This window comes from Epinephelus moara, chromosome 7 (genome assembly GCF_006386435.1).
Source record: "Epinephelus moara isolate mb chromosome 7, YSFRI_EMoa_1.0, whole genome shotgun sequence".
NCBI lineage: Eukaryota > Metazoa > Chordata > Actinopteri > Perciformes > Serranidae > Epinephelus > Epinephelus moara.
Genome location: NC_065512.1, coordinates 16,879,749 through 16,905,328, shown reverse-complemented (window position 1 = coordinate 16,905,328; position 25,580 = coordinate 16,879,749). Strand labels below are relative to the sequence as shown.

The window sequence follows — 25,580 nt, the reverse complement described above, 5'->3', positions numbered from 1 at the left end:
CTCCTTGGCTGAGCTGTAGAGCCCTGTCTCACTCTGAAGTTGTCGAAATCCGCACTTGGGCAGTGACTTGCAGCGTTAGAAACAAACAAAAAAAATCATCTTTTAACATCGGTACGATACGCAGCTGGTTGCTGTTGTAGTTGGGGGGGAAACGCTGTGGGACAAGGACAAAAGTTAAGTTGGTGAAAGTCCAGGTAGGTGGTGGATGGGTCCAGCAAACACCAATTTTCACCCGAGAGAGCGGTGTTCGCGTCCTGTAAGATTCTAAAGCCAAACCCTGTTCTTTTTCCTAAACCTAACCACATGTTAGTTGTTGGAGGGGAAAAAAATGTCAGTTTGTGGTGTTGTACCAACAGTGCGTTTATTTCCTATGCAAACGGAAGTGTATCTTGAAAAAAGACAATGCATGTAACAGGCTGATCTTGACACGGTGTCCCAGAACGTCAACAACCAATGCACCCAGGGTACCTTGCACGTCATATGTGGACGTGGCAGTCCGTGACCAAATATGTGATGATATGTGACAAGGTTTGTTTGTTACAGTGACAAAATGATTAAAATTTAGACATTCACCTCATAACCCATTTATTTAGACAGATATGATGTTATGTCAGAATCTTACAACATCATAGAAGATGACAGAACTCAACATGAACATTAAACAATTACTGTACATAAACTCAACATAAAAAGTCATTCATGCTTCAGGCTCCATTTATAAACAGAATTAATTGTGCTGAACCGAGAACAGGAAAAAAAAAACAGCACAGTTTCAGGTTATGTACAGAAATAATAAAATAATGTTGCAGAGAAAGCAAAAACATAAGCATTATATTTTTAATTATATTACAGGATAATGTTGATTATATTCTACATTTTTTGTAAAAGAGACAAACTGAACCTACCAATAAATGTCTGTGTAGCCAAAGTGTGATATAAAGCAGCCTGTTTCTCTGAGTTGATACACATATCAACCCAATCACCACTATAAATGTTGGCACTGTATATCTCTGCAAACCACAGATTTGTTACATTTGTACAAACTTTACATTTCCTACCAATGCGGTGGTGAAGGAGTTTAGTTATAGTATAATCCTTTTTTCCCACAATTTAGAATACACAAATTGCAAAAAAAATAAATATAGTATACAGTGCTGGGAGAGGTGGAATACCGAGCCTCCACCTCCACCAAAAGTTAAAGTCTCACAATGTTATAGAGAACACAACAATTAACATACAGAAAATAATATGACAAGTGATGGCAGAGGTGTGGCTGGGTTAAGGCACAAGAACTACTTGGTTATGGTTAGGAAAAGTTCATATATTGGCTTTGACACCCACTTTTGGTGGCACAAAAACTGCTGGAAAAGCAGGGACAGGTCTGTGAAAAATAGGTTTGGTGGCTCAAACACTGCCGGTGAACACTGAGATGTGCCGCTAAAAACACCCAGGTCTGGTGCCACATATATCAGTGAAAATACTGTGAAGGGTCGACAAAAAACAACTGGTATTGTTGGTCTCAAACAGTGGTCTACGGCTTGGCAGATGTCTCACCTAGATGGTCACCATCCACCATCCTCTCTACCTCACAATGACAAAGTCAACTTCTATATTGCATCACTTTAAAAACATTGACATGATACACAAAAAATGTGCAAATATAACATATTCATGGTTTGCAGAACACTAAATGTAGCCTATATTAGTCCTCAGCTTAAAATAGTCCCAACAAATGCATTTACTCCTATTTGAGTAATGTTTGCTAAAAACTACAGTACCCAGCTGCAGCAAGGAATTTATTTGACTGTCTTTAGGAACTGTTTCTATATGTGATCTCTTTTCAAATATCAAATCCTTAGTATAAATGAATGGGTTTGGAGATGAGTGCCACAGAGTTGGAAATATTGGTTTTGGGGGTTTTTTCACAGGACTTAAAGACAATAACAAAAAATGTAGAATATAATCAGCCTTATCCTGTAAATTAACTTCAGAAAAAGCTGCTGTTCAGGTGTTTGTTCCAAAAACACTGACTCCCATCACTGTGTATACAGAATATATAAATGATCATGCCACTCTATAAGCTTTTCACTACGCATGTTTTTTAGATTATTTTCTAAAACACTGTATTAGGCCAAAAATATATCAGAAACAATAGTTTAACCAGGGAACATTATCTTTTTAACTCATCAGCGTATCCTCGAGCAAACAAAAAAATGCTTAAATTATCAGAATTTTTCCTGATCAACATTTGATTGCAGATCCTTTTGAATTTTATACATACAAACATACATTCATAATCCTCACGACCATCAGCACACAAGAGTCAAACAACAGTGTTATGCACCACAGATATTAATACAGGATGTGATCAGGCTTGCACAGAACTGTAGGTACCATAGCTGAATTAAAAGTAGCTCAGGCTGGAGTGACTATGATGCTATTTCTGAACTCAACAAAGGTTGCAATGTTTTTATCCTGGAACAAAGTGTTCAAGACCGTCAGATCATTCACATCACAGTCAGAGCTTCCACGTAGTATCTACAGAGTCCTGCTTTACATGGCAGACAAACTGGGGAATATATTAAAGGAAAAACACTCCAACCATCTCAAGCCCCCTCCTCTCCTCTAACCTGCTGCCAGTTAAAGTCAGTGGTAATGAATTCGGATGGTTCGACCAATGAGGAGGAAAAGAAGGCCGGACAGGAAGCAGAAGAAGATGCCGATGGGGGCGAACATGAAGGACAGACCATAGGTGAGGGACAGCTGAAAGCCCGGACACACTGTGGAGCGCTGGTGGTCTATGTAGGCATCCACCACGTCTAACACCTGCACCCACAGGACGTACATCACCACCACACACAGCAGGAAGAGACCTGGTGCGGAGAAAGGCAGCAGAGGCAAAGAGATAGAATGTAAAAGTGTGCAATTACTAAGACAGGTCCTAAAAATCCAACCTACAGTAACGTATAATACAGAAGTTTTATCGCCTACACAAAATGAGAGTGCTTGTTCTGCAGGGAAACAACCCCTCTGAGTGATGTATGACATTATTAGGTTGTTAATAGTGTTGTAGTCAAGACCACCTAAACCAAGTTAACACCAACACCAGGAGCAGACCATTGTGACTCCCGCGCTGCATGACACACCCATGAAAAAATGTTGAACACGCAAACAACAGACACTCCTCAAATTGATCTGAAGGATCCACATTCCCATAAGGACACCCAGAGAAAACAAAAAAGATTCCTCTTCATTCACCTCTTTTATTGCCATACTGTATATATATGTGTGTGTGTGTGTGTAAGTGTAACAAGAGAAATGTCCCAATAAAAAATCACCATAAGGCATGACAGAGGTGAATTTTATGTGTGAGAAATCAACTTAACCATCTTCATTCAACACTCTTTCTGTACCGACAGTTTGGTGATATACCCACAGGTGTGGTCTTGATGGGTCTTGAAATAAAATCCACAGTCCTTTATGTCTGAGACAAGACAAAGTAAATGAAGTCCAAGATGAGACTGAGACCTTCAAAAAATAGTCTTGAGACCAGACTGATCTTGAGTACTACAACACTGACTAATGCTCATGTGGCCATTTTAGCTACTTTATATACAGTTAAGGACTTTAGTCCACTAGGTTCCCAACCTTGGGGTCTCATGCCCTCCAAAGGGTCACAAGATAACTCTGAGGAGTTGTGAGATGAAGTTTAAGATGAAGCCAAACAGAACTGCTTTTTTTAATAAAATATTGGATTGAATTATTGGATCATTTGACATCTTTGATCCTCAAACTGCTATTTAATGAAATTAACTGAGAAGTTGAGAGGGGAATCTTTGGTGGAACTGCGGACAACTCAATGACCTCTGAAAATTGGCGAGGAGACTCGACTTCACTCTGATTTTCAAAGGAAAGTCACAAGCCAAAAAGACTGGGAACCACCGGCTTAACTTGTAAGAATGCACTAGGTTGTGTTTTACACATATATTGTCAATTTTTGATGTAAAACACTGATTTTTAAGGTCACCAGTAACTAGAGCTGTCAAATAAATGGAATGGAATAAAAAGCATGGGGAATAACTCAAGTAGATTACAAGTATCTCAACACTGTACCACTGGATTTAAAGGTTTACAATGCAGGGTTGTCAGTCAACGTTTGTAAACACAGTCGCCAAGGAAAGTAAAAGCCAACCCCAGATTTACTCTTGTTTGGCATTTTGCCTAGCTATAAATGCCTTTTTTCAGCACTGGATTCCCGCTGCTTACAGTCTTGCACCTGGCTGCTACCTTTTTGTAAAACCCTGACCACACCTGAGCGTTTTGGGGGTGCACGCACATAAACGTCCCTAACACAGAAAAAATACACCCCCACACACTGAGAGTGGGTCATAAGTGATGATTGAGAGGAATTATTTTTAGTATGAGTCAGGGGCGTATCTAGGGAGTTGCCTGGGGTGGCATGGACCCCATTAAGACAGGCTATCTGCCCAGTCAGTTTGAACTGTTTGATGAGTAAACTGAATTTTCATTCATAAGTGCAATTCAGTCTTAAAACTGAGAGGCGGTAATGTGACAGTGTAGTGTCCAGTCTGCCAAAAAGCCACAGAGGAGGAAGAAGATCTGTTTTGATTTGGAGCGGAACTGCGGAGCACAGCTTTATTAACGGAGTGGTGAGTGGTCAGCTTGACAAGAAGTCTCTGGGAATCTGGGCTACACTGCTCTTGTTACTTGCTGTGGCTCCTGAAAGTGCTTTGTGTGGTGTCACTCTGTTGAGTTGTGATTGATAACTATTTATTATTAAAACTAAACTACAAACTGGAATGTTGGTAATTAAAGTTAAATATGGGTAGTGGGGACAAAAATGGTAAATTAAAGCTATGCAGACACGAGTGCCTGCAGCAACACTTGTACTTCATGCCCCACTTGGGCCACCCCAGCACAAAAAGTCTGGACACACCACTGGTATGAGTCTATACAATGTTTTTTAGGGAAATCCTATGAAGTATATTTTTAACCATTTAAAAACCTCACCAGATGCCAGGAAGAGGCCGCCGCCTGCTTTATATAAGTGGTGGCTGGCGAACGGAGCAGCACAGATGATGAAGAACCCACCGAGGACCACAGCCGCCACACCGATGAGCATAAAGATGCTCCAGAAGCCTCTGTAGACTGAACAACAGAAATATTAGCCAACTGTACATAGAGCCGTAAGATCACTGAAGAACTCAATGTGTACAAAGAGGACACTTACTTATGGCTGTGTCATACTCTGTGGCATTGTGGGTCTGATGGGACACAGGGAACGGGAAGAGGTAGGCGTGCATGCACACTTTTGAGTGAGGTTGATTTGCTGGAGAGAGACAGAATAAATCAACACAGAAAATTAATTCAGCTTAATCTTACATGTAAACAAACAGTTTGCAATTAAAGGACATCAACTATTATATAGCTGCTGCACAGCAGTGGGTCAGGGCTTGACACTTTGAGGAGCAAAAAGAAGAACAAGCTGAGGAATCTGTGCTGGAAAACTCCTAAGTGTGTATAAAGCCTAACAGGTAAGCTAAACATCTAAACATACGTATGCAGAGGTGTTCAGAAAGGGAGGAAGATGAATGAAGAGAAGAGGAAAAGAATGAGGATCCATCAGTAGAACTTTCCAAGCCAAAAATATCATGAAATATCTTTGAAATCATGTTTCTCTAACCACACAGCATAATGTCTGAGGAGGCAACAGCATGTTTAATGTGCACCACTGGGGACTTGAAAACACAACATCAATGGCCAGGTGTTATCAAGTTGAGCTACCTCACCAGCATTGTCTCCAGAGGTGATTTCTCACTATGATACAGGCGACCACCAGGATGCAGCATAACAGCATTTGCACACTTCATCTACACAACATAGAAAACATCTAACATGTCTTTTTACAACGATTGATTGATCCATAAGTGAAAAACTGATGCTTAAAAGATGTGTTAGACCAGTGGTTCCCTACTGGTGGACCGCGGTCCAAAAGTGGGTCACGGGTCCATTCCGAGTGGACTGCAAGTTGCTAATGTATCAAGTTTGTAAAAACACTTTATTTTTAAGTACAGTGAATTTCCAGCACAGAGCTTTTATTTTGAAGTTGTGTTTCCTGCTGTAGAGTGAGTGACTAATGACAGCAAACTAGCTTGACGACATGGCCTAATGCAAGTATGATGCTGACTGAATTAAACTATGTGGACCTTGAACTAATGACGAAGGAGAAATCTGGACCCTGTGGCTGGACCAGTTGGGAACCATTGGCATAGGCTACATGATGGCAGAATTCAAAATGTTTTCCAAAATTCAGTTTTTGACATGCAATTCTGAAATCGTACACACTTTATTTGTCCTGACAGCAACATATTGTCAATTTTTTCATGAATATTGGAGCTTTATTTGGCGAGAATTTGCAATAGCTGTTTACAGTGACACAGTTTGATGAACTGTGGGCTCAATTTTTGATCAATTGAAAATCTGTGTAATGCGAAAAAATGCAAAGCAAAAATGTGGCAAGGTATAGGCGTAATTACTCTTACAGTTTTTGATTTAAAAAAAACAGAGTGATGGACTTCTTAATTTGCACTAGGTTAGAATTTACAAAAGTTTTCAAACTTTTAAACATTAAACAGTCACTGTAGCGCCACCATCAGGACTATTGGCCCCCCAATCCTGCTGAGGAAGTTTAACATGGGACTGGACCTACGTGCCAAATTTGGTTTATTTCCATGTATAGGTAGTTTGAGTTCCTCGAAGGAAAAGGAGGAGAAGGGGAATATTGGCAAATACAAGAGGGACTGACAGCAGAGCCCCCCACTTTCAGACTCTGACCACAATCCCTTCGCACTTTGTGACACCATCTTTCATGGTTTGGGCTATAGTCTAAATAATTTGTCGAAAAGCCGTGATTATTCTTCTCTTTTCTCTTTCCGACTCTCTCCTCTTTTCTCTTCCACCATGTGAAATTCCACAGACCCTCACAAGGTCTTATCAGCTCCGCAGGCTGTCTCTGACAATGACGCACCATTCAAAGTCCCCATCAGAGAATACACAACACACAATCACTTGACAAACGACCAGAATAACATCACATGGCCTTTGAGCAGTCACATGAGAGGGTTTCCACCATTCTGGTGTCATACAAGTTTGCTGGTTTGTTTTTTAATGCTTTCATAGAGATTTTTTTCCATTAACATAATCCGTCATCCCCAAGGAACAAAGATATACAGAGAGATAAGGAATACTGGAAAGAAACAGCATCCAAAACAGATCACAACAAACAAATAAAAACCATCAACATCATAGTGTATTTAACCACATATAGGACAGACCACCTGTACAGGTATGAGTTCATAGGCGTGGTAGGCTGCACACATGGTTTATTAATGGGTCCTAGGTTTTGTAAAATCTCTTAATGGGTCATAAAAATTTTGTAGAGAGAATAGCAACAAATCAAAAACTGATATAAATTCTGCAGCAGAGTCATAGTGATGTCATGTGACTCCATGTGCAGTTAAACGGCAGAGTGGTTTCCTGCACTCTAATATTAAAGGTTTCGGGAGACAGAAACTTAAGGGAATCTGTGATTGGTGTTGGAACTTTTAATGCAGTAATACTCATCTCAAATCCCAAATTAGTCTGTCTGGATTCCCTTTTACTTGAGTTTTGTATTGATAATAAGATTTCTGACAGAGAATTAGAAATCAGTGGGGTCTATTTGAATCCAAACATTAATAATATCTGTTAAATACTGTACATTTCTTTGTCTTTGAATGACTTTTTGGCAAAAAAAAAAGGAATATATAGGCCTATTTGTTCATGCATAGCCCATATAAATTAACATATAACTTCCTTAATCACATGTGCAATTAACCTCGTCATTTTCAGATATAAAACAGTGGAAACAATGACAAAGTTTAGCCAAAGGTGACAAAATACAAGGGTTAACAACTGGAGCAACATCATGTGTCACTTACTGAACCAGAGCTTCCACATCAGGTCTTCATCACCCATGTTGCCTCCAAATGAACACCTCCAGAAAAAGCCCTCATGGTAAAGAGTAATATCCCTTGTGTCCTGCTGCACCACCACATCTCCACGCTGAAAGGACAAATACAAGAAGCTTATTATTAAATTTATATATATATATATATATATATATATATATAATATGCATTTAATAGGGTTTGTGTAAGCATAATTATGACTTGTAATTAAAGCCTGAGAGCTGTCACAAGATCATGTGAGGCAGGTGTGCAGCGTGCTGCCACAGAGCAGCTGCATCGTCAGGTCAAGGGTTGAGCTGAGCCAGCACCTCTAACCTCAGGCAGGTTGGGTGCCGAGCGAGCGTTTAAGCCGAGGGTGTTCCCATTCAGGAAGCGCTCATTACTGGAGGTCACTATTTTTGCACGAGAGCAAATTGCCTCTCAGTGGAATGAAAGCAGAGGGTGCAGGCTGTGATAAAGTTGGACCATTAAGTTTCATAAAATCGAGGTTAATCTGGTCAGGGTGTGTATTTTAATGTTGAACAAGGCCATTAGCTCCTAACCTGGGGGTCAGGAACCCCAAAAAAGGGATGCAAGATAAATCGGAAGAGTCATAAGACCATTAATGGGATTGGAGAGTATTGCATATATGCTTATTTTACACTAATTTATGTTTTTTTTCCAACATCTCTACAGTAATTCTGTTTTTCTTGTCAAATACTGATTTTTTAAGCCTTGTTGGCCTCAAAAATAGAATGATAGGAATAATGTGAGTATGTGAAATCACTTTGGTTGACTGATATTAAACCTGTGATGAGAGAGGGAAAGCAAAGAGGAAGAAGTTGGCTTGTTTTAAGTGGATTCAGGCCACTGAGGGAGGACCACTGCTCAACCCGGCCAAGTCTTGGTTAAAGTGATGGAAAAACAACTAAAAAGTCCACAATGAAAAAAGGGGGATTTCCGCACACTTAAATTTGCACTAAAATTCACATTTATTGCTTAGCTTTCGGTCAGTAAGACCTTCATCAGAGCAATGGATTCAAGCCAAAAAATCAGAGCATGGGATGCTAACAATCCAACTAAACTGTCCACAAAAGAATTAACTAAATTCAGATTGGACATTTTCACACCTTAACCTTCCTTCTATTAGTCCAGAATTATGATTGACTAAATTAAATTGTATTACTATGTTTACTACGTGCAGCCATTTTTGTTTTATTGTGGTGATATCACATTTTGATCCCAGTATCAGTGCCCACTATGAAAAGCTAGGTATGTTCTGGTCAGTGATATCTAATACAGGACCATCCCACTGAGACTACTGGTATTTGTATCCCTATCACAGGGGCACAGGCCATGTCTCGATCACAGCATAGCTGCACACACACTACATTAAACAGTGTCTCATTACATGCAGAAGTCCTGCAGGGATGCCTCTCCACCCTGCTTATTTACTGAAAGAATGATTGGAGCAACTGATTTCTGAAATAGAAGAAGTGGCTTTGATAGATCCATTATTAGACCTTGTAAGTATTTAAGTATGAGGGTGGAGTGCAGCTTTACAACACACCATTTAGAGCTTAAATGCAAAGTAATAGAGTTACTGTCTGCGACCTTAAAACAGCTGAGCTAATTTTAGTTCCTGTGGTCACAAATATGAACATTTTTCAGCCTAAAAATGCATATTCAAGACATGACAAGGACCTAACAAATGATAACTGATCTTCCTCTTTGATCTCCAACACCCACCTCTACAGTCACACCGCCCAAGTCAACAGATCCGTTCACGGGGCAGCTCTCTGAGGCCAGCAGCCAGTAATCAGTTCCAAACGACAGGAGGATGAACACAGCTGCCAACGCCCCGAAGAGCCCTGCAAAGAACAACGCCACACTAAGCTTCATGGTCCGGGATTGACCAGCCGCTCGGCTACTGGTTGCCAACACTTAGTCTGACTTTCCCCTCCAACTACAGTGAGCACATGTGACAATCAGAGGCAGAGACAGTCACTCCTCTTGCACTCAAGTACATCCACTGATGTGCTCCAGCTGGTTAATGTTGTTGCTAGATCTCCTCTCCTGTCCCTCTGTCTGTGTTATGGGAGGACAAGGTTGAGCACATGACTCCTCTGGACCCTGCTGGGGTCCACAGTCAGCCCCCCCACCCCCCACACCCTGGGCTATTTTTGGGGTCTGACTGAAGGCGGCTGCTCCTCTCCACTGTGGGGCTGAGTGTGTGGAGCAGTTGGAGAGTATGAAGGGAGGGGATCAACTCAGAAATAACCTGCGGCAACTGGACACCCACCGTCTGCACGGGAATGTCAGGGCAGGGTGAGACTGAAAGGACAGAAGACGAGTAGAGTGTCCCACAACACCCTGCCTGAAGCTGCTGGACAACACACATGTAAACACTTACACCAGTATCATTTCCTGTAAATAGGGTGGTGAAAATTACTGTAAATGCACCCTCACAGTAACACCTTCAAGGATCACAGAGATGATTATAAACTGAAGTTTTGTTTCTGAAGTTAAATGAATCCGTATAGTCTTTTGTCCCCGAGGCCATAAGGCTATTCAAATCCTCCCAGCGACTGCAGGTTAGAATAGACTGAACTGACTGAATACTCACCTGCTCACCTGTCACTCATTACTGATTATGTTAACCTGGCACAACTGCATTTACATTTTCTTTTGTTATTTACACCCTATTTCCATTTTCCAATTATTTAGATATTCACCCTCAGCTAGCATTTCATATTTCACCTTCTGTGCTATTCATTTTTTATACTTTCCGGCATTCTTTATTTAATTCAGTCTTTATTTTTTACTTCTACTTTTACGTTCTACTTTTCAGCAACTTTTGTTTGGTATGCATTTTTAATTTCTCCTATTTGGGATCAGTAGGACCTGATAAGTATGAAAAACTAAACATTATCAACGACAATAAAGTCCCAGTGTCCTCAAACAAGACGATAAAAAAGTCCCTGTGTCTTCAAATGAGTACTACCTGATTTAGTGTCTTAGCTTGTTACTGTTGCTAAAATTGGTCACATCTGTTGCCATATCAAACTACGAACATTATTAATCATAAATAAACAAGTTTCAACCATAAAATGTGATCAGGCTTGGACCTTGTCCACTTTTGTGTTGGGATCAGCTGCAGACTAACTTGGCAGAGATGGCTGCCATGGGCGGCACGGCGGTGTGGTGGATAGCACTGTCACCTCACAGCGAGAGGGTTCTCGGTTCGATCCCGGGTGTGGGAGCCCTTCTGTGCAGAGTTTGCATGTTCTCCCCGTGTCAGCGTGGGTTCTCTCCAGGCACTCCGGCTTCCTCCCACAGTCCAAAGACATGCAGATTGGGGAATAGGTTAATTGATGACTCTAAATTGTCCGTAGGTGTGAATGTGAGCGTGAATGCTTGTCTGTCTCTATGTGTCAGCCCTGCGATAGTCTGGCGACCTGTCCAGGGTGTACCCTGCCTCTCGCCCGATGTCAGCTGGGATAGGCTCCAGCCCCCCTGTGACCCTCAAGAGGATGAAGCGGTTAGAAGATAAATGAATGAAAGATGGCTGCCATCTTGTTTTGTTTTTTTGTATTGTGGTCTTAATACCACTAGATGGCACAAAAAAGTGTCCAGGAACAAGGACAACAGGTCCAAGTTAAGTAGAATGAGGTATAAGGTCAAGTAAACCTAAAATGTGAGGTTTCAGGAGGATATATTTATCTTCAATTGCATTCATATCATCTACAGCAAAGTATTTATTACTTCTGCGCTGCACTTACATGTTAGTTTAATCACCTTATATTGCAATACCTGCACTGTCAGTTACCTAAATTTGCGCTACCATCCTATCTACTGAAGCAAGAGTTCTCTGAAGTATTCCTTGGACTAGAAAATAAATAATAATCTATCCATCTATCCATCTGTCCATCTATCCATCCATCCATCCATCCATCTTCCTTGCTACCTACCTACCTACCTACCTACCGTCCGTCCGTCCGTCCGTCCGTCTACCTACCTACCTCTAACCCTATCATCTATCTACCTACCTACCTATCAATCTGTCTACCTACCTACCTACCTACCATCTATCCATCCACCTACCTACCTACCTACCTACCTACCTACCTACCTATAAATAATACTAATGTTTTTTATAAGCCCTACACACATTAGAGGTACTTCTCAGAAAACAAATCACATGAATAAGATTTAAACTGTAAATTAGTATCTGTCAGTTTACTTTTGAGATCTTGGTAACAAAAGCCATTGGGACTTTTAGCCTTAATTTAGTTTTAGTTTTGTGGTTGGAAACAGTGAGTGTGACTTGAGGGAATCAACTGGTTTATTAGCATGTGAGGGGCACATTTAGCAGTGAAGCTACATATAGACACTGGCAAATTTACACACTGATGTGACCAGGGCCACGTTCAGCCAGAAGCACTCCACCCACATCCACCCTGGAGTGTGTGTGAGTGTGTGAGTGTGTGAAAGAGACAATGTAGTTGTCAGTTATAGTTAGGTGGTTGAATAAAGAACATCTGAACAGTAATAAATATTTTCCATCTACCAATTGTACATTTTGTTTAATCTGTTCGGCTGCTCTGACTGATTGAATTTTTAGCCTTAATGATACAGATATAATATGTAATATAAAACAACAGATTTGATCCAACACATTTTCACTCTTAACTCATCAAAAACTGGCACTTGGTCAGTGGCCCTACGCATTAAACTATGATGAAAACTATGACGAAATTTTGTCTCTGGCAGCTCTGTAGCTACAAGGTTACTGTAAAATCCTCCCTGAATTCTTGACAGTGTGCCATTTATGAAGTGTTGGATGCTCCAGTTTGTCCAGCAGGTGGCGGAAAAGTAACTGAAATGTCAGTCAGTCTAAATGTAGGAAATAAGAAGACCTTGGGAAAATGTTTGTTTCATTAATCTATGAAAAATCAATATGTGAACTAGACTATGAGGGACTTTTATAATAACGATGAGTTAAATAATGAGAAAAGGGCAAGCACCTGAATCATGTAATTAAAACAGTTTTGTTCGCTGTTGGTGTTGTGTATTTATTACTATATATGTTTTGTCTTTAATTTTTTATCACGTTAATCCAAATCATGGGACTGAGCAGTCATCTCTTGGTATTTGTTGCACAGTTTACAGATATATTTTGTATAATAACAATTTCATATTCAATTATATATATTACAGTATTCAATTATATTTAATTATATTATATTATATTAATAATATAACATGATCTTGGGTATACCATAATAAAAGTGTGTTGATAATATTACATACAAATATTTAGAAAAAATAAAAAAAAATTGAAGCTACATTACATAAATAATAAAAAGCATTTTAATATGTATGTGTATAGATAAAAAAATATATATTTTCCCTGTTAATATAATATGTATGTAGTTTTCCTTTTTTTAGCCTACTTCTTTCTTTACTGCTACTTTTGTTGACTTTGTTTAGTTTATCTTAATGTGTTATTCTATTGTAAAATAATATACTTAAATACGTGTTTCTACACTGTCTATTTGTGTAAAATTATATTATATTATATATATACACATATATTATATTACATAGTAGTAAAAATTGCTACTTATTTGGTTATATATAGGCTACATGATATATGCACATGATAATATGCTATATCATAACGTAATATAGTACATATTACATAATAAATTAATGTAAATTTTTAAATTTAAAACAAATTAAAAATGTAAATAAATAAAATCAGCTCATCTGTTTATCATCTGTTTCTGATTTTTTTTTATAAAAATCAAAACGTTATTTATAACAATGAGGTAGACAATAATTTTTCAGGGAGACAACAACATATCAGAGGTAGTAAAAGTCAATTTACATTAAGACCTAGAGTTTAACTATTTTAAAGGATGTACATTTACTTTAAAGTCTTCGTAATTGTTTTTGTTCCTCATATCTTGTAGTCACTACACCATCTGTTTATGAATTAAAATTTCTTGATTCACTTCTGTGACGTCAGCGGACAATACCAACTGTCAGAGCAGCCGCGGGGGAGGCCGGATCAAACAACATGGCAGTTCAACACCTGAGAAACCAGCCACTACTTGAACAGTCGGCTTCATCGCTGAACGGATATTCTCTCTTTGTAACCCGTCACTTTTTACACGCGCTACATCTGTGCCGACGGTTTACCGAGCCGTGTCTCTTCACCCCCCGCCCGTGAGCCCTCCGCCGGGGACTGAGCCGTGCTCTCGGTCGGTATCATTCACAGTGGAGCGGATGTGCGCTTCCGCTTTGGCTGCAGCAGTGTTGTCACAGCGGGAGGATGAACAACCAGAAATGTAGCACCTTATTTCAGAAACCAAGAGGACGGACGAGGATTATACAATGTATCTACGTGGTGGGCTTCATGGTGAGTAGCTTAGAGTACACATGAATGAGTGAACTGTTCACGGTCATGATTTCATAACTCATAACTATGATGTGACAAACATTTCACAATACAGACATTAGACGTGTGTCATCTTTAAACTGTAGACAAGGTGTCTTTAAGGTGTTTGCACGTGGTTAAAATAAAAATACAGGCCAATTCTTAAATTTTCACGTCAGTTTAAGTTAACAAAACTCTAAGGTATGATGGTTTACAGTAACCTTAACCTCTTTATTATTCGCTTATTGTACATTTGTCGGGTGTATTGATGTCTTCAGCAGCATAAGCACACGTGTCATAGCCTATATTGCCTTTCACCTAAATTCTACCCCTAAAACACTCACCTGTCATGCTTACCTGCAGTAATATATTAAATATTCAAGCATGGTTTGGAAAATTTTAGCATATATTTGGTATTAAAACTGCATTAGAACATGTTCAATTTAAAAGTGATATCTGCAAACATAGACTTATGTGATAGCTATTGAAAGGTAAAACACATTAAGTACTTTAAAGTCTAATGTATGTAAACTACATATATATAAGTCATGTATATACTCACCATAGAGGATTATAAGCATACGTTGTACTGATGTGGCATCTTGGAAAGTGTTTTCTTTACTTTCTAGCCACTCAAAATCAAAATAAATACATATTATTTATGCATAGAAATACATTTGGGGTGTGTAGCTATTTTGAAATGTCACCCTAGATTAATCAGATATGTAGCTACTGAATAAGGCAGCTATTTAAGACCAAAGCAGGTTGTTCTGACACCTTTGAGTGTGTCGAGGGTCGCCTCTTCAAAACAATACTGTCAGTAAAATATGTTGCAAAGAGGACAGGTACTTCTTTGAATCTAAAAACACCCCATGCTAGAAATTATATCATAAACAACAAATGATGAGAATCCAAATATCCAAGTTGTTTTGAGAGCACACATTCCTCCTGGCTAAATGAATGAATACAGGTGACTGAAGGAATCCAGTCAGATCAGATTTTTGGCATGGGAGCCGACATAACCTGCTGAGGACAGTACTGTTACTGAAAGTTAAGCAGTTACTGTAACGAGTGGTGTTGGGACACTGTATGATCTGCTGTGTGACTTCAATCAAGAGCTGGCAGGAACTGAGCTCGTCTCAGCATGCAGATAAACAGGACGACTGATGAGAGTCTGAGGCTGCAGCTGACCTTAAACTCTCTTAGTTCAGTACTGGACATTAGTTTACGTGTCCCCTTCTGTTTAAAGATAGAGTCGTGATAATGATGATGATGAAAGCTTGACACCTCTGGGCTCATCCCTGCATTCTTTCTCCTTCACTTCCTTGTTTACTTAAGGACTTGTTTGGGGTGAGCATGATCATCCCGCTGCTGAGCCACCACGTGAAAGCTCTCGGAGCAAGTCCCACTGTGGCTGGTATTGTAGGTAAGTTGTAATCTATTTAAGTTACATCATAGCAGATGTACTCTGGGGTCAGGCATAATTAGGCAGCAAGCTCTGAGGAGTCTTGTGACCAAATAATTACCTCTTTGTCAGAGTTAAAGGGAAAGTTCACCCCAAGATCAAAAACACATGTTGTAACTCTTACCTGTAGGGCTGTTTATCAGTCTTGATAGTTCTGGTGTGAGTTGCAGAGCGTTGGAGATATCAGCCGTAGAGATGTCTGCCTTCTCTCTGATATAATGGAACTAGATGGCACTCAGCTTGTGGTGCACAGAGCGCCAAAAAAATACATTTGAAAAACACAACAACAATGTCTTTTTCCAGAAATCATGACTTGGTTACTTGAGATAAACCACAAACCTTGTTGTGAGCAGTTTCATAAAGGACCTGTTTCTTTCTACTGAACTACACCCATCAACTGTATCAAGGCGAGTAAGGAGGCGTGCATCTATTGCTAGCACATCTAGCACCACTGAGATAGCTAACATTACAGCTCAGCTGAGAAGGATGCCATTGACGTTTACGTCACACTGTCACAAGCACAAGCCTCCATGAGCAGATGCACGCTTACAACACGAGACAACTCAAACCAAAGCAAGTTAGGTTGATAAATAGAACTACAGGTAAGAGAGAAAATATCTACTTTTGATTTGGGGGTGAACTGTACCTTCAAAAGGTTTTATAAAAAGTCTGTTGTTTTTTGAAGAGAATGACTGTTAAGGACACATAACTGTTAACAAAACATCTGCAATGTGCACCACATATATGTTTCCAACAGTACTGTGGAAATATCTATTTAACCGTTCCTAAATTTGTTGGAATGCACCGTTTTGTTATTCAGAGCACCACACTCTCAGAGCAGCAGGGCATACTCTGGGCACACTGTCTTAGGAGACGAAGCAGCAGAGCACCAACCATAGTTAATGTGTCGTTAACCTAACTGTTTATTTATTAATGTAGAAATGGAACGTTGTGTCTTTGAACAACAGTGTCGTTTTAGTATAGAGACGTAGATTGGGCGGCAGGAGCTCAGTCCATAGGGACTTGGCTTTGGAACTGGAGGGTTGCAGGTTCAAGTCAAGTATTGAGTTTGGATTGGAAGCCGGGGAGGTGCCAGTTCACCTCCTGGGCACTGCTGAGGTACCCTTGAGTGGCTGCTTTGCTTGGTCTGCTGCCCCCGCAAACTTGCCCCAGATAAGCGGATGAAAACCGATGGATGGATGGATGTATTAATAGAGTATTTCTAATCTGAAATGTCTAGATAGGATCAATGACTGCACCCTAAGTTGCAGTGAATTGAGCTCTCTGGCCACCATAGTTTTGGACCGAGCAATTTAGATATGTAAATTTGTACTTTAAGGAAATCACGATTCACATTTTGTCAAAATTTTACAAAGTAAGTTATTAATAAATTAGTAATGAGGTGATGGAAAGATAAACTGACGATAGAATTTTTTGCAGCCATAGTAAATATAATACTGAAATCAAATGTGCTCCAAGCTTTAGTTAGGTTTGACTTACTGTGTACTAAAGTTGTCAAAAGTATTGATATTTAGATACTTTTTTGATACCATGTGTTTTAACCGAGACAATCTAGGTTAATTATACATTGGATAGTATTGAGGTACCAAAAGCTATGAAAAAGAAAAACAGATCTGCAGTCAGAGTTTCAACCTGAAGCTGCACAGATGAAACAACAGAGGAAAAAAATCAACTGCTCTTTGACCTGTGGCTGTTACGGCATTAAGTCCAGCAACAACCCCGCCATACATGTGACTGTAGGCGTGTCTTCAGTGACTTTTTCTGTTACAGCACTGTGTGCAAGTTGTTAGTTTTTTTTATACTAGTATTGTATCAAAGTTTAAATGTTTGGTATTGTGACAGCTCTACTGTATAAACATGTAATAATGTCCCATTGTCCTGGGCTGTAATTGTTGGTATTCCTGCTGTTGCATCTGAACACACATGGCGTCTGCTCTGTATTTTATATCACAAAAATAAACTAAAACAAATATGAATCTGTTGCAGGATCGACATACGGGATCTTACAGCTCTTCTCAAGCACAATAGTTGTAAGTATCCACTTTGTTTCTCTCTCTAAAAACCTAGACCTCCATCTCTGTCTCTAACCTCCACTCAGCCTCTCCTGCTCGAGGCATGCTCACAGTTAGTGGCCAAAGTGGTTGCATTCCATGTCATCTCTGGTATTTCATGAAAACAATAAACACTGGCTGTTTTAGGTTGGTTGCGGTCGAACAATACGCCCTGTCTGTGCACATTCACACGCACAAGCTACTCCTGGATATCTGCAGATGCACAAAAATCCCTCTTTTTACACATGAATTCATTTTTTACCCTTGAACACCCCCTGACTGGACACCGAGGAGACATTATTCAATGAACTACCCTTTGGATGACAAATGAAAGCCTTGATGATTAAAATTACGTCCCAACCGTTAAGAAGCTACTCAGAAATGCACGGCACTCCACAATAAGCACGTCATCTGAAGCAAGATTCTCAGCTCTCCACGTCTTTCTCCTGCCGCCCACAGCTCCTGAAAATTGGTTTAATTCTCAGGGGTCATGCGACAAATTAAAACAGATAAGGAGTCATCTGTTGGTTCCCGCGTGCAGACCGGCTGAATCCTGATAAACCTAAGGATACGTGAACAGCTGGGTCTCTATGATAATCCCACCAGGCTGCACCAGGAATACAGCAAACTCAATTGGTCCTAATTTCATTATTCCATCAGGTGTGTGTGTGTGCGTGTGTGTGTGTATGTGTGTGTGTGAGAGAGAAAGGCAGGGTGAGAATCTAATAAAGATTTGTATTAACAGCCTGGGCTCCTGTTAGAGAGGGAACTTGGGGTTTGGGGATTTCTGCTTCACTTTACTATTTCCGTACACTCCTTGTGAACAGAGATACTTTTTTCTGCTTGTCTCCATTTGTCGGGATTTGTCCTTAATCCCAGATCAGTGAATTAGGCTTCATGTTTAGGCCTCAACTCCACCCGTCCAGATGTTTCAAAGGACTGTACAAAGAGCCATAATCTCTCCTCTAAATGTCCTTTTTACAGAATGGAAAATTTGGTTCCGTCTCAGTTTGGATTGTGTGTCATTACCTGTGTGTGATTGGCAGGGCAGCTGGAGTGATGTGGTGGGACGGCGGTACTCTCTGCTGACCTGTCTGCTGCTAAGCGCTCTGGGCTACGGCCTGCTCGGAATGTCCACCAGCATTGCTTTGTTCGTACTCGCACGGATACCTGTGGGTAAGTCAGAGCACATTTTGACAAGTTAGAATAGGGAAAATCAGTGGTGCAAATAATAAAATTAAAGATAATTTAAGTCCATTTAACTTATCATAAATGTTGTGAATACACATGTCATTTTTCTACCATGATAAATCAATGTGAAAAAATCTAGTGACGTCAATAGAAATGTATTTTCAAATGTTGCTTAAAGGAATACTTAACCCCTCAAATGACCAGTTGTATATCAGTTACTCTCCATATGTTACTTTGAATTTGTGAAGAAAATTGTATTTTTCTCGCATGCCTCCACCGTGAAGGAATAATCCAGAAACTGAGAAAATTCTTGATGAAATGAAGTCATCGGGGTCCGCGTTTAACAACAGCTAAACTATATCAAAACATGCGTTTATAAACTCTCACACAACTCTTGCCCTTTCTGACAATCAATCCCCAGCCTGTTAGTTTGTGTTATTGTGTGACTGGTGTTTTAAAAGGGTTAATTCTAATTCAGCAGTCACGCAACAAAGCCCAGTTCAGACCAAAGATTCACAATGAGACAGAAACATTTTAGAACACTGCAGAGAAAAGTTGCAGCGGTGTGAACTGGCCGTCTGAGCTCGACTCGAGCCAGCTGATGGTGTCACCTGCAACTCAGCTGGTCAAATTGCTGGCAGCTGGTTTGAGAATGTAAATGCCCTGTCCCTGCCAAGCCCTCTGTTTCTGTCCTCACGTTGGCCAGTGTCAAACGGTGGGTCACTGCTGCTGCTCACTGTGTGTGCTCTCACACGGACACATTCTCATGGTAAACTAATTGGCACTGCTTACATATATTATTGGGGTGTATTTATTATGAATACAGTCCATCTGATTTTGTTTCTGTCTTTCACCATTTCATCACTACAAATGCAGCTGTAGCCAGTATCTCACTATCACTATCCTCATTCATATTTTAAGAAGAAATTATATTCAGCCACACAATAATCCTGAAAAGCTGGAAATCAGAACAGTACAGAGAGCTGTTGCATAGAGATGATATACTGTCTGATCTAGTTGCATGAACCGGCAGGTTTTTAGAACGTTGCAGAACGGTGCATTGCAAGTAGTTGTCTGTTTCAACTCATCTCATCGCGAATCTTTGGTCTGCACTGGGATTTACACAAACTAACTGATCAAGGCAGAGGTAGACCAGCACCAGCAGGTTTGTCAGTGGATTCTGGCTTTGAAGAGAGCATGGATAAGTTTTACTGTCAGTTCAGTTCCCTGATGGACAGGGCCGTCTGTTTGGGAAGTAGTGAGCATACAACTGGATCAATGAGACTTTGATTATACTGCACGAGTTGTGTTGGAGTTTGTAAATGAATGTTTTGATATAATTTTACTGTTGGTAAATGCAGCCTCATTTTACTTTAATTCATCAAGAATTTTATCAGTTTTTGGATTCTTCATTTACCGTGGAGCCATGCAAGAAAAACTAAATTTTCCTCACAAATTTAATGTAACACGGAGTGAGTAACTGGTATACAAACTGACATTTCGGAGTTGAAGTATTACTTTAACAGCTTGTACAGCATAAACAAGTGTCTTTCCAAATAATTAGTGCTTGATAGATCCAAATCAGAATATTTACCCCATTATTATTGTTATTTTCTTTACTATTAATTTTTTTTTAATGTATTTTTTTAAATATTTAATTTATATTTGATTTTTTATTTGTTGCTAAATTCACCAATATGTTTTTTGAGTTATTTATGGTTGTTTGATGGGCTTATAAAATGTAATGGGGAAAAAAAAAAAAACAGACTTCACTACAAGTTCTCCTGGTTAAATTTAAGGAACAATTAAGTTGTGTTGATAATTAGATACCTGCTTAATTTTCACTCTGAGGTAAATTCCTCATTCAAGTTCAAAGCCTCTGTGTCTTTGCTCTTGGGTAAAAAGAAATCATGACTAAAGGGAGGATCAGTCAGCTCCTCATTCTCACTACCTCGACTGTTTTCTGTCTCAGGGCTGTTCAAGCACTCCCTGTCCATCTGCAGAGCCCTGCTGTCTGACCTGGTGTCTGAGTCAGAGCGCCCTCTGGTGATGGGACACTTCAATGCAGCCTCCAGTGTTGGCTTCATCCTGGGTCCTGTGGTGGGTGGCTACCTCACGGAGCACGAGGGCGGCTTTTACACCTCCTCCTTCACCTGTGCGGTCATCTTTCTCACTAATGCAGGTGGGTGGACAATGGAGAGAAACAACTGGTTTAACTGTATTTGAAATCTTAATGTGACGTGTGTTTATCATTGCAGGGCTTGTGTGGATGCTGCCATGGAGCGAGACGCTTATTCAGCGTAATGACACTAACTCTAGCAACGATGCAAGTAAAGGTTGTCATGACAACAACTGTAGTAAGTCGGTTCAAAATGGCTCTCATGCCAACAGTCACCACCCAGTGTTGGCAGCAGAGACTGAGCCAGGCTCCGGAGCTCCAGGGAAGCACCGAGGTGGCTTCAGGTGGAGGGAGGTGTCTCTGCTCCAGCCTGCCTGGAGACAGCTGTCCTCGGTGGGCTCCAAAATCCACATGGTGGCCTCCTCTGACATGTGGGACCTCTTCCTGGTGCGGCTTCTGATGGCGATTGCTATCATGCTCTACTACAGTAACTTCTCTCTGGCCATGGAGGAGCGATTCTCACTCAAACCAAAGGTGACGGGGTATCTGATCAGCTACAGCAGCACCCTAGGGGCCCTGGCTGGGTTCCTGGTGGGTCCCGTCACCAAGCTCTATGGGAACAACATGCCCGCTCTGCTGCTCCACTCCACAGTTCTCACCTGTACACTCATCTTCCTGTACGCTGCAGCGCCCAGTGTGTCGCAGGTGCTGCTCACCTCCACCTTCTTTGCCATTTCCACCACTATTGGACGGACATGTATCACAGATCTGGAGCTGCAGAGAGGAGGGGTCCAGGCCAGCGGGACTCTGATCGGAGCTGGGCAGTCGGTTACGGCTGTCGGTCGAGTCCTGGCCCCTCTCCTGTCTGGTCTGGCCCAGGAGTTCAGCCCTTGTGGCCCCCCCAGTCTGGGAGTGGTGCTCGCTCTCGCAGCTGTAGGTTTACTGCTCATCAGGATCCCCAAATGGAACGGGAGAGGGACGACAAAAAAAGCCAAACTCTGAGTAACTGAGTTTAAAATCAATGCAAATACACCACACAGAGAAGTGCTCTTATTTGTAGGAGGCCAGCTGTGAGGATGAACAGCAGACTCAGTGGGAATGTTGTTTCCTGCTCAAATGCCTCTGACAAACTGACGACTTCACAGGGTCACAACGGCACGTCACAACCAGCACTGCAGTCCCTCTCTCAGGAGGAGCGGTTTCAAAAGTCAAACACAGTGCTGAGATGAAGTCAGGGCAGAAACATAAGGGCCTTGTGTCGGCACATACTGCTCGGGACAGCTTGGAAACAATGCACACTTTTATTTTTAATGTTCTCTAACCACTACATTGTCAAAAGTCCCTGAGGTTACTGTCAACTAGTGACGGGCAAAGCAGTTCTTCTCAGTGTAGTGACTCACAAGGATCTGTCCATCAAATAGATTTCTTCACTAAATCGGTCACTGGAGCTCTAACCGCCCGTAGTCCCACTTGCTGAACTGAAACACCTGCTGAATGTTCAGTCCAGTTCGACGACTAGTGAACTGAGAACTGAAAGCCAAAGTCGTACCCTATCATGTATAGCCAAGTGGCAACACTCTGGGGCTGAAACATGGGGCAAACTCAGCATGCCAAAAACTGCAGTTCCTCTAATGACCACTAGAGGCTGGCTCCAGAAGCAAGTCAATCCCTATAGACCCCCATGTTAAAATGACCAACTTCGCAGCAGAAATAAACACATTTACAGCCTGGTACAAAAACAGTTTTGGTCTCGAGAGCTAATTTTAACATTCATGACAATTGTAAGCAGACTGAATTTTTATTTAACTCACCCTTTTACCTTTTATCAAGGCTTGAAGTAACACATATTTAAGGGCAGGCTGCTTTGAGTGACGCGCTGTCTGTGAGGTGTCTGAGACAGATCCAAATGTGGTCACTCTGGCATCAAAAAACCAACATGGTGACAGCAAAAATGCTGAACTTAAGCTTCAAAACAGCACTCCACAAACCAATGAGTGATGTCTTGGTAGCTACATCCATTATTTTTACAGTCTGTTCGCAGCACCTAATTATTAGATATAAATTTGGTAGTACTTCCTACTTTGAGAGAAGACTATTCAGTGACAGCTGGGACATGGTCTTTGACTCTATGGGAGTTACGGGGTATATAACATGCAGTGTAACTGGAACTGCGATGTTGGAAGGGCTGCAGCAGATAGTGCTAGAAATAAAGGGATGGTGTCCACTAAGGTGCTTCTTGGGTGCACTTGAACAGATGGGGGTTGATATACAATAGAACATTTTAATTTAGAGCAGTGGTTCCCAACTGGTCCAATCACGGGGTCCAGATTTCACCTCAGTCATTAATTCAAGGTCCACACAGTTTAATACATTTAGCATCATGCTTTTGTTTGGCCATGTCGTCAAGCTAGTTTGCTGTCTCTGTTAAGTAGCTGTCCATTAGTCACTCAGTCTATAGCAGGAAATGGCACTCCAAAATAAAAGCTCTGCGCCTGAATTCACTGGACTTAAAAATAAAGCAAAGTTTACACATTTGTGAGTCACTTGCGGTCCATTCAGAGTTGACTTGTGACCCACTTTTGGACCGCGACCCACCAGTTGGGAACCACTGATATAGGAAGTATTTGTTTATGTTTTTTTTATTAAGGACCTTTTCAGTAATATATTCCAACTCAAGGCTGATTGCTGACCCCTCAGTGAACTAAATAAATCACCCCCATGTTCTATGACAGTGTGCCAGCTATTGAGCCTCTCAGCAACTGCAGACCAGCTTTCACTTGCATGTGTTGTACCCCAGTGATATGACGCAATATGAAGCTGTGACTTCTCTTTTTAACCTCCTTCCTTTGAGACTTCAAGACATGATAGGGTGGGAAAGAGGTAAGCCCAAGCAACTTATTCAGAGCTTTGAGCGTGCACTGTTCCCTCACAGTCAAAGGATCTGAGACAGTCTCTGGTTCAGCCACCCATTTTTCATATTGCAGGTTTCACCACAGAAGGTGTCAAGATTTAAAAGTCCCTGCACGAGGCTTGCAACTGAGGGAGAAACTAATTAATTGTTACAGGATATGATTCATTTCAGTTTGTTCACTCAAAAGATTTGTTCTTTTGAAAGAATCAGTAGTAAACAACAAAACAGGTCTGTGAACCTAGTCCAAATAACCTCTACTTATTTTCCAAAATAAAAGACGAAAGGTGATCATCTCACATTTCAGACAGTAATGCTTCACACACTCATAATGAGATTAATATAAAGTTGCTGTGGTGGAATTGGGCCTCCTGACCGCCCCAGGGTAGATCACACTGTTGTACAGTAGGAGGAACTAAGTTGGCTATAATTAATTTAACACATTTTACCTCAGTGCCAGCTGTTTCTCCAAATGCACTGCATCAGAAATGCTTCCTATGGTATATGAGCAGATGTTTCTGATTCTTGATTTTTTGTGTATTTAGGCTCTGTTTAAATGGACATTTTGAAAAATTGTTTTAAGTTTTTAAGTTAAGTTTCATTTGTAAAACAAGCACCACTGTTGTTTAAACACCCAGACACCACCTGGTTGAGATGGAAGATTGTATAAATTTGTGTAATGATGTCAGTGAATCCATGAGGTACATGCTAGATTGATGCCAAAAATCAGAAGGAATAAACAAAGTTTTATACATGAGTCTTGACTTTGGAGTTCTATATATGAAATACTGAAATCAATGCGGCAGTTTGGATGGGGCAGTCAGCTCTGTCATACGTATTTTCCCATCTTCTCTCCCTCTATGGGCGGTGCCTCAGTGCCACATTTATAAGCTTACATTATATCTAGAGATGCTGTGATACCATTTTTTCATCCTAAAACTGATTCCATTTCCTTAACTTGCATATCAACTGATACAGAGTACCGATCCAATACCATTGTGTTAAAAAAAATACAGCTGTATTTCACAAGCCCTGTATGGATGTGAAATTATTGCTATCACTGTGTGGCATGGCTCAAGTTAAATCCTTTGTAAAACATAAACACATTCACAGAATGAATGCTACAGAATGTTATCTAATTTGCCATTTTGCTAATGGCTGAAATTAATGAATTACTTGGTATTGAATCGGTGTAAAGACTCGTGTACTTGCCGCTACCAGATGCAACATTTCAGAGAGTGTAAGAGTCAGGGGGACAACATTTTTAAAAGTGGGCCAATATTATTCAAATTAATCATATTTCTACATGTATTTTGTATCTACTTGTACTTGCATTGACTGTTTAGATCTTGTATTCTTATTTGAAAAGCA

The 25,580-nt window shown here is 40.6% G+C and overlaps 2 protein-coding genes across 2 annotated transcripts; one reads left to right on the top strand and one right to left on the bottom strand.

Moving 5' to 3' along the window:
* Positions 1–472: 472 nt before the first annotated feature.
* tmem182a (transmembrane protein 182a) lies at positions 473–10,121 on the bottom strand. The gene is made up of 5 exons (XM_050049416.1): positions 9,759–10,121; positions 8,001–8,124; positions 5,252–5,350; positions 5,032–5,169; positions 473–2,873 (listed from the first exon to the last, which is right to left on the bottom strand). Exons 1-5 carry the CDS (start codon positions 9,909–9,911, stop codon positions 2,647–2,649), a joined length of 741 nt encoding a protein of 246 aa, XP_049905373.1. The 5' UTR covers positions 9,912–10,121; the 3' UTR covers positions 473–2,646.
* A 3,954-nt stretch (positions 10,122–14,075) lies between these two features.
* On the top strand, positions 14,076–24,966 carry mfsd9 (major facilitator superfamily domain containing 9). The gene is made up of 6 exons (XM_050049385.1): positions 14,076–14,436; positions 15,793–15,880; positions 17,927–17,970; positions 19,038–19,167; positions 21,155–21,364; positions 21,441–24,966. The coding sequence occupies exons 1-6, from the start codon at positions 14,350–14,352 to the stop codon at positions 22,301–22,303; spliced, it is 1,422 nt and encodes a 473-aa protein (XP_049905342.1). The 5' UTR covers positions 14,076–14,349; the 3' UTR covers positions 22,304–24,966.
* Positions 24,967–25,580: the final 614 nt, after the last annotated feature.